The sequence below is a fragment of the Cotesia typhae genome, unplaced genomic scaffold (genome assembly GCF_013202065.1).
Source record: "Cotesia typhae breed Kobodo isofemale line unplaced genomic scaffold, CoteBio_Ctyphae contig_48, whole genome shotgun sequence".
NCBI lineage: Eukaryota > Metazoa > Arthropoda > Insecta > Hymenoptera > Braconidae > Cotesia > Cotesia typhae.
This window is the reverse complement of record NW_027423756.1, coordinates 401,044-417,635: the sequence shown is the minus strand read 5'-3', so window position 1 is coordinate 417,635 and position 16,592 is coordinate 401,044. Positions and strand designations below refer to the sequence as shown.

The 16,592-nt window shown below is 31.6% G+C and overlaps 1 protein-coding gene across 9 annotated transcripts in view; it reads left to right on the top strand.

The window, feature by feature from the left end:
* Positions 1-16,592, top strand: part of LOC141529218 (uncharacterized) — a 330,321-nt gene that overhangs the window by 270,332 nt on the left and 43,397 nt on the right. For 3 of the 9 annotated variants that reach the window (XR_012479543.1, XM_074245698.1, XM_074245692.1), the window contains one exon: positions 1,292-1,336. The exons of the other annotated variants lie outside the window; for them this stretch is intronic. Coding sequence is in view for 2 of the 3 variants with exons in the window: in XM_074245698.1 (XP_074101799.1) it covers positions 1,292-1,335 (44 nt within the window). In the remaining variant the exon portion in view is untranslated. The remainder of the gene's footprint in view (positions 1-1,291; positions 1,337-16,592) is intronic. 9 annotated transcript variants of the gene reach the window in all.

Below are 16,592 nucleotides of genomic sequence, written 5' to 3'. Positions count from 1 at the left end.
AGCTATATTTGATCTAATTATTAGTAAGGATTTTTTATTTATTTAATAAATGAATAGCCTGAAATTATTTCCTCTGCCTATCTAAGATGAACGAACATGATCGACATCCATAGATCCTATTCTGGGTTAATAACCCAAAGGTTGTACTGCCTGCTAACCCTCATTGCATAGTTGTTCATTTTTGTTCAAGCAGTTAACTAACTTGTCCGAAATATATTAAGATGAATTTGTGTTTCTATCGTTGAGCTTTTTTGTTTCATTGAGTTTTCAATCACAATTATTCTAGAAGTTCACTTCAAAAACATATCTTTTTCTTTCAGACGTAACTTAGTTTTTTATTTAATGACCGTGACAGTTAATACTCTACACAGAACCCAAGTTAGGGACATGGTGACTTTTAGCTGATCTAGTGCCTGACAGATACTTCGTGCAACTTAAGAAACAAATAGAAGATGAGTTTTCTATTTTCGTTCCTGGTGTTGAATAGTTCCTTAGATGTCTGCTTTCTTATTCTCGGTTACTAGAAGAAATATCCCGAATGGAACAAATTTCTGCCCGCTATTTCTTGTAGCCCCTCTCGTACGACCGCTTAATTCACGTTCTTTATTATATTTGTAACATTAATAACTTCAAATTAATCGTAAAATTTATCAATTAATAGGTAAACTCGCGTTAAGCCCATTAAGAGAGTTAAATCATTCATTAAAAGCTTATGGCTTTGTTCCACAGAGCCAAGAGAATTACAGATTCTTACCTCGTTCCTGTATTTTCTTCGTCGTCTCGATGAGCTCCGCAGTTACGATGTCTTCTTTCCGACTTGTTGTTCCCATCTTTCCATCTCAACTGCGTTCTCCCACCAACCCTGGGCCAGTGTTTCCACCTTGGGGCCCCACTTACTACCTCAACACTTAAGGTATAAGGGCTTTGGATCACAGCGCTCTGTGATCCGTCGACTAATTACAGATAACTGATGAGAGACCTTTAACGAATAGAGCCAAGCTCGTTGAAATTTTTAAAAATAATTAAGAAATTATTTACTATTAAGATGACATCATTATTGAATCGCAATTTCTAAGCTAGTTGACGGAAAACAAAATCCCAATGTGTCTTTTTCAGAATCAGATTACAAATAACCTTGAACGCATTTAAAGGTTAAAAATTGTTTATGATCACTTATTCTTCTAAGTTTGATCAACTATGATGAGGAAAAATGAATTTATCTTAAATATAATTAAACATAAACATGGTCGATTGTACAAACGATAAATAATAGTTTTGATCTTATTTTCAGTGATATTTCTACTAGCCAACGAGAAGAATGGTTTGTGTAATTGAGGTAAGACTTACTGTTTGCTATGCTACTGAAGTCTCGCGAGTATTTTCATCCAGTAGGCAATTATATGTCAGTTATACGTTCTCAAATTTTGGGTGTAATTAAAATTCATTTAAATAATTTAAATCCAGATTTTGACTCTATTAGGAAGTCGATAGACTCCAGGTGGGTCATGTCACTGATTCCTCCGCGAAGTACTTTTTTAAAATATAATAATTTTATTTTTATGTATAAAATATATTTTAATATTTTACTTTTTAATTTACCTACCTACAGGTAAGTAATGGTCAGAGTGCTTGCACCCGAGCTAGCGCTCTGGGCGATTTCACCGGGGTGAGAACAGCTAATAAGCGTTCACACCCTGGGGGTAATAATTTGGATATCTAGAGGATAGGATACCTAAACGCTGACTAGCGCTCTCGGTAAAGGAACTAGAGTGGAACGCTGATAAGCGCTCTCAACCCTGGGATGAGGTTTTAATAAATTTCCATAATTGTTTAACAATTAACAAAATTTATTATTAAGGAGTTGACAGGCTCAGCCTCGGACCAGCAGAGATTGCTCCTCTGCTAAGTCCTCAGACTGACTGCCTCAGATAAAGTCTGAAGACAGAGTGTATGTCAATAGGGTGTGCCAAAATTCAATTTCCGTGAAGAACCTTTTAAAATTGGAATTTTGAGTTACGCTTTTAGCTGGAGCTGTATTAAGGCATTTCCCAAGATATTTTGGAGTGAGACGATTTATTTGATTTTCATAGAATTTTTAACAGAAGATTTAGTTGAGCACTTCCGGCCAAAATTTGAAATTCCAGCGGAAATGCACAAACTAAACTCATGTTAAAAAATTCTATGAAAATCAAATAAATCGTCTCACCCAAAAATATCTTGGGAAATGCGTAAACACAGCTCCTGCTAAAAGTGGAACTCAAAATTCTCATTTTAAAAGGTTTTTCATGGAAATTGAATTTTGGCACACCCTAATATGTCAATAATAATTACAATGAGTTTTATGATGAATTTTTAGCAACGTGGCATCTCAGGTTACCCTATGAGAACATCAACGCAGTCCAAATCCCACAACGTAGACTGTTTAGTCTACTGGGCTGCGTTGACGTTCTAAAAATCTGTTATCTCGAGGTATTTCCGTTACCAAATACCACGGATAATAATTAAATGATTTAAATAATTATTTATTACTTTTTAAAATAAAAGTCAGAATTTACGCAAGATATAAGCAACAAATGGGACATATGTGAATCATTATTTCACACTCCAGATGTACGATTCTGCCAAAGTCAAAATAATATGACGCAGTCACGACGTCAGCATGAAGTTTCAATGACATTGGTAACGTATCTGTAATGTCTACATTATAATAATAACATTGAAAATAATCATAGAAAAGTATTCGAAAGATCAACAGTCGCATCCTATGAGCTAGACTGGGCCAAAAAAATCAATTATTTTTTTTTTTATTATATCGAAAATTTGATTTAGGTTGACAACAAAACATGTAAAAATTTGAGCTCTTGATATTAATATTAAGAGGTCGATCGCAATTTTTTAATTTTTTTCCCAGAAAAGGATTTTGTCTCATAACTCCTAAGCCATCGATATATATAAATTTTTTCCCTGATATCTACTGTCTTTAGCGTTTTTTTAACAAAAAATTTTTTGAACTTGGTATTTTTTCCGATTTAATGATCCTTTGCAAAAATCGAATTACCACAGTTTGTAACAACAGTTAAACGTGTCTTTGACGCGAAGATTTACAGTGAATCTGTTTTTGTCAAATATCTCTTTTTTTGTAAAGAATATCGTAAGTGACATATTCAAATATTTTATAAACAATCTGAGATCACAAATATCTACTCCTTGAATAATTCAGCTGATTCTGTATTTATGAATTTTTGTAATAATTTAATAACAAATGAAATTATTACAATACTTTTGATTCCAATGACGCGCATAACTGGCCAATTTGACATCTAAAATACAGTGATAATGGTTTTGTGGCTCCACCTACTTTCGTATGTTGGAAATGAAGATCAACGACATATGAACGCTGAGTTCAGTTTTAGTATGCTAACTACTTAAGTTGTAGAATAACATGGTAAAGTGGTGCCAACTTCGAAAAAGAAACTTATCGACTATAGTGTAATATGTTATTGTCTTAGCAATAATAACAAAATATAAAGTTAAATATGGGAGAATGAAATGTTAGCATATTATCACAGAATAGAGACACGTTGTCTCATGCCAAATGATCGACCTGTACTTGGCGCGAGACTCTATCGCGTCTCCAGAAATGATGATTTTTATAATTTTTATACTTTTTCACAAGAAAATAACTCGAAAAAAATTAAACAACATATTTTTCGATATGTTTCTCGTTTTTACTTTCTTAATTTTTGAAGTAAAACTTATGTTATATAGCACAATATGAATAAAAAGCATTGAAAACTGATTTTAATACTTACTGCAAGCAATTAAAGTCACCATCAAAAATATCCTGATTGTAACAAAATACATTCACTTTGATTGTAAAATATTGAAAAAAAAAAAAAAAAAACTAGTAAAGTTTAGAAAATCAAAACGTGCACGCCTTATGACGCTTGTTTATTTTTCAAGAAAAAATAAATTGAGTAATTAATTAAAAAAACATCGAGAAAGAACAACTATGTATTTTCGCACAGGTATGTTATTTTTTTTGTTTTAAATATCAGCGGCCGTTTTTTTTACTTTATGCGCACGACGTGTAAGAAATTCTAGCTTGATGAAGTAGGACCATCGTTTTCACGTGCCAGAAACAAGAAAAATTCATTTTTTTAGCAGATGTGTATCGAAGTGAATTTTCATAAGAATTCTATTTAAAAACAAAAAATCTAGAAATCGATTAATTGCGCCGGCCAACCTTAGAACTTCTGGCTAAGTTCGAATTCAGAGCGGCTCAGATTCAATTCTTTTTTTGTAGTGTTTGTTATGTTCAGGAGGAGGTTTGTGTAGAAGAAAAAGTTAGAATAATTATGCGGAAAATTAGAAAATTTACGAGTACTTAATCACCTATATCTTAATATATATAAATCATATGTTATGATGTTTGTCCGCGATGGACTCTAAAACTACTCAACCGATTTTGGTTATTTTTTCTTCTAAATGTGTGTTTTGTTTCAACTTGAGAGATAGGATGGTTTTCATTTCAATTTATGGTCGCAATATTAATTGATTAACAATAAAATGATTATTTATGTTAATTATTGTTATTAATTGTAAGTTTCATAATTCTGAAACAGATAGCGCCTTACAGTCAACTATAGTACTGCCTGACATAAATATATCATAGATGGCGGTACGTTTTAATTCAAATATTCTCAGTGTTGTTCACATTTTCAAAATCACTCAGCCACAGCAACGCGTGGCCGGGTCGCTAGTATCTAATGGGGTGTTCCATGCCAAATCGATCACTTTTGAACTTTATCTCTTTATATTTCGCTGAAAATTTTTTATTTTCTTCTACTCGATGAAAGACGTTTTTCAGAATTTTTTCAAATTTTTTTATCCATCCCAAAAAAAGTTACGAAGCTTTCAAAAAAATAGCTCCTTTATTTTCAAATAGCCACAACTCTCTTAAAAATTGACCTTTCGGGAAATTTTTTTTTTTTTCAAAATTTTTGTTTTTAATTTAATTTTTTCTAAAAACTGAATAAAAATAATTCAACATGATCGCTTCTATGACATAATCGTGTTTCTTGTATGAAATCGTCATTTTTTCGAAATTCGTCGTTCTAAATTTTTTTTTTCTCAAAAAAAAACTTCAATCAATTCTACAATTATCCTCGTGTATATCAGAAAGGACTGTTTTTTTTCTATTTTTCTTATTTAGTTGAAAACAAAATTTTCAACATTTTAAAAATGCAGAAATTTTTTTTTTCATAAACATTATTGATATAACATAATTAATGTAATCATATGATTTTAAGGTATCATATTCTTCATATATTGTCCGAATTTACCATTATAATGACTAGGATTAATGATTGATGAAGTTAACATTTAATGACGCAAAAATAATGCAACAAATTATTTATTAATTTCTTCTTTGGCGTTTAAATATTTTACAAATTCTGTATTCATTCGAGTTAGAAATATTTTTAACGCACAAACAACCATTTTGATCGGGAATCACCCAGTGTAGTTGTTGAGTTCCTACAATTGGTTTTGTTTTCGAAAATCGTTCATTTAAGTCATCAACTGCTGTATTATAATCTTCTTCTGGTGAAAAGTTGACGACAATATTTAGAAAGTTATCCGAATCAGAAGTCCATTCAAAAAGTCCTACAGGTGTGGGTATTTGTTTATCAACCGCGAGTTGGAGACTTGCTCTTGCTGCAAGTCGTTTGAGGATGCCACCAATACCATCACACGGGCCTTTGCCATAGGCAGTCGCAAAAAAATGCCATTCAACAGGAATATCAAAATCATCTTCATGATAATATAAATTTACAAAGTTTTTGAAGTTTTTAAATTGTTGAGGAGCCCCATCAGAAAAATAATCAATCTTGTTACAACGTTCAGGAAGACTTTTTACATAATCAGTAATTATATTGATGAAAACATGAACAGCAACAGTATCGTGAATATTAAAATCTGAAATAATTACTAAACTTTTATGTTCAAGTTTGTCACCAACTTTATAATAAATAACGACCGGAAAAATTGTTGCCTGATTATTGTTCCAGTGATAACCGGATGCGGCATTTTGTACGACAAATACATAGTTCTCTGCAAAATCTCAAATAATAACAAATTCATTCGGTTTCAGTGTTTCTTTAAATGTTTTCTAAAAGCTGGCTTGTTCTTTAGCGATGAATGACTGAGGTAGAAGAGTTTTTATTTCACTACCAAATTCTTCAACAAATTCTTCCGTAGGCTTAGTAAAAGTTTGTAAACTGCTTCTTGGTTTTGTTATCCAATATTTATACGTAACATTTTCAATTTCGTCATTTTCAAAACATGACAATAAAATATTACTCACCTTATCTATCCCAGGACAGTTCTTACACCCACCCAAATAACATTTAGTCGATGAAGTTTCACATATAATGATGCTTAAGCAATCGCTATAGTGTTTTATGGGCTTATCTGTATTTTTGGTAAGAGAATGAACATTTGCACCTAAAATGAAAGTAATTTAGTTAAATAACAATTCACGCATTCATAATTAATAATAAATTTGATAATTACCAAGCATCATCAACTTAACGTTTTGATGGATTGTACATACACAGATGGTGTGTGTTCCACTTGTCCCTGCCAACACACAATGTTTCGGTCGCAAAGAAGCAAATTTCGAAAATCCAATTTTCTCTGCAGCGTTTAATTCCCGAAAAGATTGGTATAATTCTTTCAAGTTAGACAAGACAAGTCTTTTTTGGACGTGTACTCGATTACCATCATCACTTCGAATTGAAACAAAGTCTTTCATACCGGGCATCGGAGCACTATATTCATCATCGTTATAAAAGTTTTCAACTTTTACTTTCACTCCATCGATCATTATCCTCCCTATAAAAAAATATCAAGTGATTAAGTCTTAAGTTATATACTATAAATTACTTAAACCATAAATTTTATATTATTTATACCTAATTTCGATTCAAGTGTTGAAAGTAGGCCTTTCTCTTCAACCAACATTTTTGCTGCTCGTGACAAGTATCTTGATGTATTCATAATTTCGCAAATACGCCTTTCACTCCATTTTTCAGGTAATAATGTTAAGATTTGTATTTTTAGAGATTTTTCCGTTTCTTCATCATTAAATTTGTCATGCAGCATTTTAATTAAAGAGCGAAAATTTTCACTATCATCATCGATCGGTTTTTCATCGATAGAAGAGAGTAAAAGCTTTTTTAAGCTGTCAGATATTTCATTTATTTTGTTGTTCCGAAATTAATAATTATTTAATTTGTTTAATGGAATTGGTGATTGATTTAACAGTTGTAAAGCGTGATTTATTGCAGGTAATTGAGTTGCAATGCTAACTTGGGAAGTCGAGCTTGATTGTGAATATTTAGATTCGCAATTAAACAACATAGAACCTTAGAAAAAGCAATAGAACATGTAATTGCAATAAATATAGAGAATGAACGTATAAATAATTTGAAAAACTTACGTAATGATAACGGAAGATCTGTGGCAGTCGTGTGACTGTCACTATCAGTCTCACTATTGTTTTCATTACTGTCACTAGAGTTATCTTCATGGTCACTTTCATCAACATTAGGATCATCACTAGTAGTTGTTAGTTGCTTAACGATATTCGTAGCTTTTTTTCCGTCATGAAGTACATGATAAATAATAATCACCTAATCCTAATGTTGTTCTCATCATTTCAGTCGCTGGACGCAAACCAAATCTTTTGAAATGGGGCTTCAAATCAAAAGGATTACATCAACGACTGCGTTCCCCTTTACTTGATGCTATAATGTGGAAATCGAATTATCTCAGTAAATGTGGATTGGTACAATCAAAATAATAAACACCCTCAAAAAGAATAGATCAGGAAAATGTTCATAAACTAGAGATTTTTTTACTTAACAAACGTAATGGCAAAAATGTTTTATTCAACTATGTAAAGCACAAAAGATTTACAGGTCATGTTTTAGATCTCAATATAAACGAGCCGTATATATTTTATAAATGAGAACATACTCTAGTTAACTGGCTGTAGGTAAGTCTGTAATTATTATGCCCTAGGTTATCGATCGTATTGACGTATTAAAATTTGAATCTTAATCGTTGAAATGATAAATTCGGACAATATATGAAGTATATAATACCTTGAAATCATATAATTACATCAATTATGTTACATAGATAATATTTATGAAAAAAAAAAAATTTCTGCATTTTTCAAATGTTGAAAATTTTTTTTCAACTAAATAAAAGAAATTGATAAAAAAAAATCAGCCCACTCTAGGATACACGAGGATAATTGTAGGATTGATTAGAGTTTTTTTTGATTAAAAAAAAAATTTAGAACGACGAACTTCGAAAAAATAACGGATTCATCCAAAAAAACGCGATTATTTCACAGAAGCGATCATGTTAAATTTTTTTAATTTATTTTTAACTTCCCGCTAAGAAAATTGAAAATTTTCAAAAATCGGGAAGTTATTGGTTTCACCTCGTTTTTCGAAAATCGAGTTCTCATCAGATCTTGACGTTTTGAGGTCCTAGAAAGCTTCCCTGACTATTCCCGCGATGATATCCGTCCGTCTGTGTGTGTGTGTGTGTGTGTGTGTGTGTGTGTGTGTGTGTGTGTGTGTGTGTGTGTGTGTGTGTGTAACCCTTTGATAACTTTTGAACGGCTTGACCGATTTCATCGCGGTTAGCGCCATTCGAAAGGGCTTGATTAAACTTAGATTTTTTGAAAATTTGAACTGATTCGGACCATTAGATTTTGAGAAATTGTAAATAAAACTACAAAAAAAATTTTTTTGAAACAAGGTTTTTTTGGAATAACTTTTAAACGGCTCTACCGATAAATTCCAAAAACTAACCAGCTCTTAACATCAAAAAACCACGTCGATTGCCCCCAGTCCGGTCAAAATCGGTTAATTCGTTCGTGAGTTATCGTGAACGAAAGCAAAGCGAAAAAAGTGTTTTTTCTGGGTTCCTCTGAAATTTTCGGTTCGATTAATTAAAACCTGAGAATAACTTATGAGCATGATGAAACTGCGTCGAATGCCGCCAACCGCGTGGAAATCGGTTGATCCATTCAAAAGTTATCACGATTTGAAAATTCCAAAAATATTGATTTAATAAACCCATATCAAACTTTTGAGCTCAGAGAGCTCAAAACTACAAGAAAATTAGATTTTTGAGCTGGAAGAGCTCAAAAACATAATGAGTGCAATATCGAGCCCTTAATTACGAAAGTAGCGGGAAGTTGCGGGGATGGCCGTCAGGGTCAACCGTTTTCCTAATTATTTTTTTTTAAATTCAACTAAAAAGAAAAATTTTGAAAAAAAAAAAACGTCCCGAAAGATCTGTTTTTGAGAGAGTTATGGCTATTTGGAAATGAAAGAGCTATTTTTTCGAAAGCTTCATAACTTTTTGTGGGTTGAATAAAAAAATTTGAAAAAATTCTAAGAAACGTCTTTCATCGAGTAGAAAAAGATGAAAAATTTTCAGCGAAGTCTAAAGGGGTAAGGTTCAAAAGTGGTCGATTTGGCATGGAATACCCCATATATATATATATATATATATATATATATATATATATATATATATATATATATATATATATATATATATATATATACTAGCTGCCACCCCCCCCGCTTCGCTGGGCACACTATTAATGTTAATCTCTATCGACCGATTAAAACTCAGAGACTCTTACGGTTTTTAAATTTAAGAAATAGCATTATAGTCAACTTTTACCAGATTTTTGAGCTCGGAGTAAGTACAATTTTGAGCGCTTGAATATAAAATTAGCGGATAGTTGCAGGGATGGCTTTTAGGGCCAACTGTTTTTCAAATTTTTTTTATAATGTTACTTTTTTAAACCATAGTAATGGTAACTACGGTAACGGTAGCCATAGTAACGGTAACCATGGCAACAGTAACCAAAGCAACGGTAACCATAGCAACGGACATCATTTCAAAGGTAGAATTGCGTGGGTGGTTGTGGGGGAGGGTAAGGTGAGGTTAAGTTCTCTAATTGATAGGTACCACTGATGGTTTCTTAGATTGGAGAATCAAAATGATACCCCCACCCAAAAAAAAAGAGAGAGAGAAGGTAAAGAAAATTTTTTTTTTTTTTTTTCATTGAATTATCAAATAATTAACCCCATCAAAGATGATGCGTACGACTAATCTTACAAATTGTTATAACTTCTCAACTATTAATGATACGGTCTTTGACAGTTAAAACTGTAACAAAGTAAATATATCCTGAATTGATAAGTCGCCGGACATCGATAATTGTTCGACGCAGCACTGGCGCGTCTCGATCATCGAGCCAAAAGAGAGAGTGGGAGGGGGTAGTTTTGGGTTACTACAGGTGAGCCGTGGAGTTTGGGAGGGAAAAGTGGTGTATCCACTGAAGAGAGTGCTACGGGAAATCTAAAGGGACCGATCCCAGCAGTAGTTAAGAGACGAAAGAAGCTAACAACAACTAGGACTTCATAGTCAAGCAGTGAGTTAGATCGTCGTTTTATTCATCAAGGTATCAAAAATCACTCTGTGTGCAAGATGTAGACGGCGGTCTACCTAATACTAGGTTTACTTTTCCTCTTCACTTATTAATTTAATGATATGATTGACAATAATTTAAGTTTATTCCATTATCATATGCGTTTTTTTTTTAATACTGGATGATTTTCATAAGGATTTATACCCGAGAGTTATTCATCCAATTTTGAAGTGCACAATCATTTACAAACTTCGTAGCAAGAATTTCAATCAACTGAAATCAATCAATTCAATTTATTCGACATTTGGAATTTTTAATCTGAGTACCCAAGGTCATAACAACCAAACTAAAGAATAGTCCAGCGTCTATTTTAGGAACGCTGACTTGTGTCGATTCTTATATTTTTTAAATATTTTTACAACGGAATGCATCAAATTTTGCATTGGAATTATTTTACTTGAGTTAATTTATATCATAAAGATTATGTCGCCAATTTTTATTATGACGCGTTGTAATTTAATTATTGATTTATTCAACGGTAAATTATTTATGATAAATTAATTTCGATAATAATTTAGAATTTGATTTCTAAAATGGTTTTATTGAAATTGAAATAGTTCAGGGTTAATAAATTCGGGGAACTAGAGCTTATGAGCATGAGGTTTTTTAATTCAATTATATTGTTGGAATTTAGTAAAAACTTATTCATAATTGATTAATTGTTGGAATTAAGTGTTCAGCTTAGAGTTATTTTGCGATAAGTTTAATAATTTGGAATATTCTATAATTGATGTACAGATGACTGAACATTCTAGTTGAATTTTTAACGTTAGATTTAATTCCCAATAAATTTGAATCATAACGATAAAGTCAATTAGTCATGTGTGGGTTATGTGTGTGAAGATTGTACGGATTATAAGTGTTACGAGGATATTTCGTTGTGTGTTAACAATGTTCTTTCGCATACGACAGTCTCTGTGCGAAGTGGTTCTTGGGTGTTAAGTTGTTTTGGTTAGCCAATAGGTAGGCTAGACGATCTCTGAATACTCTGTGCAGAGTAATTTTTACGGTTCTGGTCAGCCGCCACGGTAAAGTACCTAGTAGCTGCTCAGGAACTATTACCTGGACACTCCATATATTTGTGTATCTATATTTATAAATATAGATTGGTCAATTACTGGTTCATGAGCAGCTACTTGGTACTTTACCTAACATTTATTTAAGTACAGTTTTTTGCATTATTTACCTTATCTACCATAATATATACAAATATATATGTATATTTATATATATATATATATATATATATATATATATATATTAGGGTGCTTTTTTTTGACTATTTTTTTTTTTCGTTCCCATAGTAAAAATTTGATGGGAGTACCAAAAAAAAAATTCCCTGAAATTTTGGGCCCTTAATATTAATATTCAGTACTCGACCAAGGCGTGTAATGATTTCCCATTTAATGATGGTTTTAATAAATTACATCGATATGAGAAATAACAAGAAATTTAATATTTATTTGAGTTGTTTCAAACCCAATTAAATAATGGTACATATTTTTATCAGCTTTTTCACACATTTTTATAGCGCAATTAGTTTACGTAACCTCAAATTTAATGCAAAATACGTTAAACGACGTTAGGCCGCTCAGGACTCGCGAAGCTTTGTTCTTACTCTCGCGGAACAAGTACGCGAAAGCGAAGAAAGCGCTGCAATTAATCGGAAAATTTGTGAAACTCAGGTGAGATTGAGTAATAACGTACAACGCCATGGTACCTAACGTAAAACAAAATTGATCAGTATCATAATACAAAGAGTGACGAAATACAATTCATCTAATCTTTGTTTTGGTTATTATTATCTTACTTTTTTTATAAACTTTGAATGTATTAGATGATTAAAAAAGGAAAAAAAAAATCAGGAGAGAAGTTCACAAAAATTTTCAATAGGAGGAAAAAAAATTTGAAAAAATCCGTTTAAAAAAATTTTTTTTTTAATATCAGTTTCAAAATGATCAATTATTCAATTTTTCATTTATTTGTTAATTAAAATATGGATAATTAATGTTTGATATGACAATTTATAGTGAAATTAATTTATTTCACAATTTAACTCAAAAATTCCATACCGCCTCAACTTAAAACCTCTATATCTCAAAAAGTATCATTCGTAACGATTTCGTGCTTAAGACCTTTTTTGTAGAAAATTTAATTTCCTACAAGTCTGTAATTTTCATTTTTTCTGTAGCTAGTGTTGTTTACGAGATAATTTCAAAAAAACGCGAATTTTATGAAAAAATTAGCTTTAGTGGCCCGTACTACCCCGCAGGTGTAAGTTATGACTTTGCCGTAATGGATACTTTTGTAGAGCGTTCAATTTTAAAAAATACCTGTCCAAGTTCTAGATTATCCCATGAAATGCGGCTGAGTAATAAAATTCGAAAGAAAAAAAATCAAGTTTTACGTGTATTTTAAATGGGAAATCATTACACGCCTTGGTCGAGTACTGAATATTAATATTAAGGGCCCAAAATTTCAGGGAATTTTTTTTTTTGGTACTTCCATCAAATTTTTACTATAGGAACGAAAAAAAAAAATAGTCAAAAAAAAAGCACCCTAATATGGATATTGCAGGGATTTATGTCCATATGCAGTAATAACGGTCTATTTTTAGAATGCCTAAACAAAGATAGATATGCATCTCCAACAGATAATCAATTTAAAAAATTATTTAATGGTCAAGATTTCTATTTACAGATGATAAGAAATTTTCAAACTAATTTCAGAAATAATAATAATCCTTAATTGAGAATAATATCACTAAGTAATAATGATTTGAAATTATTTCTAAAAATAATAACATTAAATATTAATAATTTCAAATTACTCTAACTATAATTTCTAAAAGTAATAATACCACTAAATAATATATTTTGAACCTATTCTAAGTATAATTTCTAAAGAAAAAATAAAAATTACTAAATAAATTTCAAATTATTCTAACTATATCAAAATAATTTTTATAATAATTATCTTAAATAAATAAAAATTGCCACGTCATAGGATATGTACAGATGTGCATATACATAGCCCTGTATAAAAGCGTGGAACAGTCAGTTTTCCGGCAAAAAAGTAGGGATAGATAAGGGAGGAACCTCGGATCCCAATTGGACTAGAGTTTCCCCCAAAAGATGGAAAACATGGGACCCACCCAAGAATATAAGGGAGTCTTACTCTAAGAATTGGGAGTGCTAGACGAAATTCCCAGGCATTGATTTCGCTTCCCGATCCAGTCGAATTGTCTATTACTTTTGTTGTAACAAAATTGGTGTGACTATCCCATCAAAGTTTATCAGTGAGGCTATCCCACTGTCAATTAATTTTATATTCTTGGTCTTCCCAAGTTTTTCATTTATTAGTGAAAATTATAATTCTTTTATACGAAAGTTATTAGTGAAAATTGTAATTCTTTTTATATAAAATTTTTGTGAAAACAAATTCTTTCGTGCAAGAGTTTGTTAGTAAAAATTAAGATAACCAATAATCACGAAATAAGGTACTGTAAGATTTAGGATATAAATATAAAATTTTTGTAGAACTTCATTTCAAAGAAAGAACTAAATCTAAGAATATTTGTAAAAATAAACACAAAAAAAAAAAAGATAACAGCTAATCTAGTTCCAATTTGAAACAAATTAAATATTTTATTTTTTACAAAATTTTGTTTTATTAAAGTATTTTTTGTCTTGCGTCCTTCAAACAAAGTCCCGGAATTCCTAGTCTATAGGTGTAATACACCTGGACTAAAATGTAATAATCACACTCTGAAGCTAGAGTTAGTAAGTGGTGATTTATAAATTGGGAGAGGTCCCTATTGCAATGCATATACCTCGTCAGTTTATAATCTAACTGAACCTCGAAAATTCAGACGTAACAAAATCAAAATTTGTTGGAATTTACGTGAAAATACCCATCTACATGAATTTCAAAGCAAAAATTTAAAAGCTAAGATGTTCCCTCAATCAGATTCCCAGCAGTTTGTTTGCTTAATTAAATATAAGTTTTTATCTGTTTTGATCAAAACAGCTAGTTTTATCAACCTTGATTCTCTAACGAAAAGTAATTTACTTGAAGTTATTGCTCGATAAATATGTTCATTATTAAATGCTTGTCTGACCCGATTAAAACATTTGATGAATATGCCACCAATTTTTTCATCATTATTTTGAAATTTAATCATAGTAGTTATTGAACCAAATGTCCCATTACCATCGTAAATGACGCAATCACAGAATTTTAAGTTTTTGGTGCCTTCGGCCATATAATTTTGTCCATTCAGTTTCATTTTTTTGAAACATTCGATATTTGTAGGATTATAACCTACTCTTAATAATGCTGCTCGTTCTTCAGCTGTAGGCATTCGAGTTTTCAATTTTTCCAAACCAACTAAACGATTTTTTACGCTACCGTCATTTTGCTGAAAAGGGACTTTGATTTGCTTCGCAATAAATTTTTTTGTTTCATGAGAAACTTTTTCATCGTCCAAGGCATTAATTAGAAATTTTTGAATGAGAAAGCGCGTTGCGATTTGGTCAGTTTGAGCAAAAGAACTTGTAACGAAGTCCATTATTTTTTTATTCATTGACTCGAATGTAAATGCTTCATGGACCCAGATTGGACCCCAGTTTCGAACAACGTTAACTAAATGCGCCATCAAGTGTATGGTGGAGGTCAAATTTTCAACACCGAAATATTGTTGAAAAAGATTTATATATGCTTTTAACAACATGTCACAACGATTTAATTGATCTGAAGTGATGCAATCACTATTTAAATGATGAATGGCTTCTGATAAAAGTGCATAATGATGAATGTACTTTGCCGGCAATACTTCCTTTAGACATATTGGACCGTAGTCTAACCAATTGCGCCATTCCGAAGCTTTCCATTTCTGATACGTTGTTATAGATTTTGGTTTACGTGACCGACATGATGGTGGCTTAATAGCTAACAAGCACTTATCTATTAATTTAATACTCCCAGGACTTTCTACATAATAGGGAGCTTTAGCTATCCTAAGAAATAGCCGAGTATGTTGCCGAACTACTCCTAGGTAAACAGCGTGCATAGCTTCGACAACAACTCCATCGCGTATATTGAATAATGGCAAAGCTACTAACGATGAGATAGTTTTCACCCCATGTCTCTTAGTATTATTATCATAAGCGTAAGCCATATCGTCACGTAATTCTGTATCAGTTCGCTGCTTTTTATAGAATTGATTTAATGGATAAACGAATTTTCCGGGTCTTAGGCTTTGTCCTTTCGCATAGCAATGTAAACATCCATAAAATCCATTAAATTAATTCAAACACGTCACTGCAGCTCTAGCTGGAGAATCAAGGCTACAAGTCGTAACAATAAACCTTGATGTTACCTCTAATGAATCAGAAGGTTTCCACGATACACCTGTCGAGTACAGTGTTTCCATTTCATCCATGAACGGTCTCAGAAAAGAGTTCATTACTGGATGTTGCTGGTCTACATAAATTGCTGCAAGGAGCATATGTTTTTTTCGCATACGTGGAGGTAATTCGTTGATTTGTACATATATTGGCCATTCACTTAAATTCGAAGATTTGGCGACGTTACATCCATCAGTATTAAATGTAAAGGAAAAATTATACCATTTTTCTAAAAATTTTCCAGGTAAGCATTGAGATTTATACTCTTGTCCATCAAAAAAATCTTCATATGCATCTGGATTTGTTTTCGTTCTCCAAAATCTATATTTCAGAGATTCCGAAATATTAGGTATCTTCATAAGTTCTTTAATTTGTGCAGTTACACTTAAGTATATAAAATAGCCTAAATTTGATTCTGATGCACCACAATAACAATTTGTTTTTAATTTATTCGTCTCCTTACATCTTTCACCCAAGTAGTGACGACAATTTCTACAATAATAATGATTTGTTAGGATATCCTTATTACGACCTAAAACGTGCCACAATTGTTCTTTATTTGTTGGTATACAATTGACATGATACTTCGA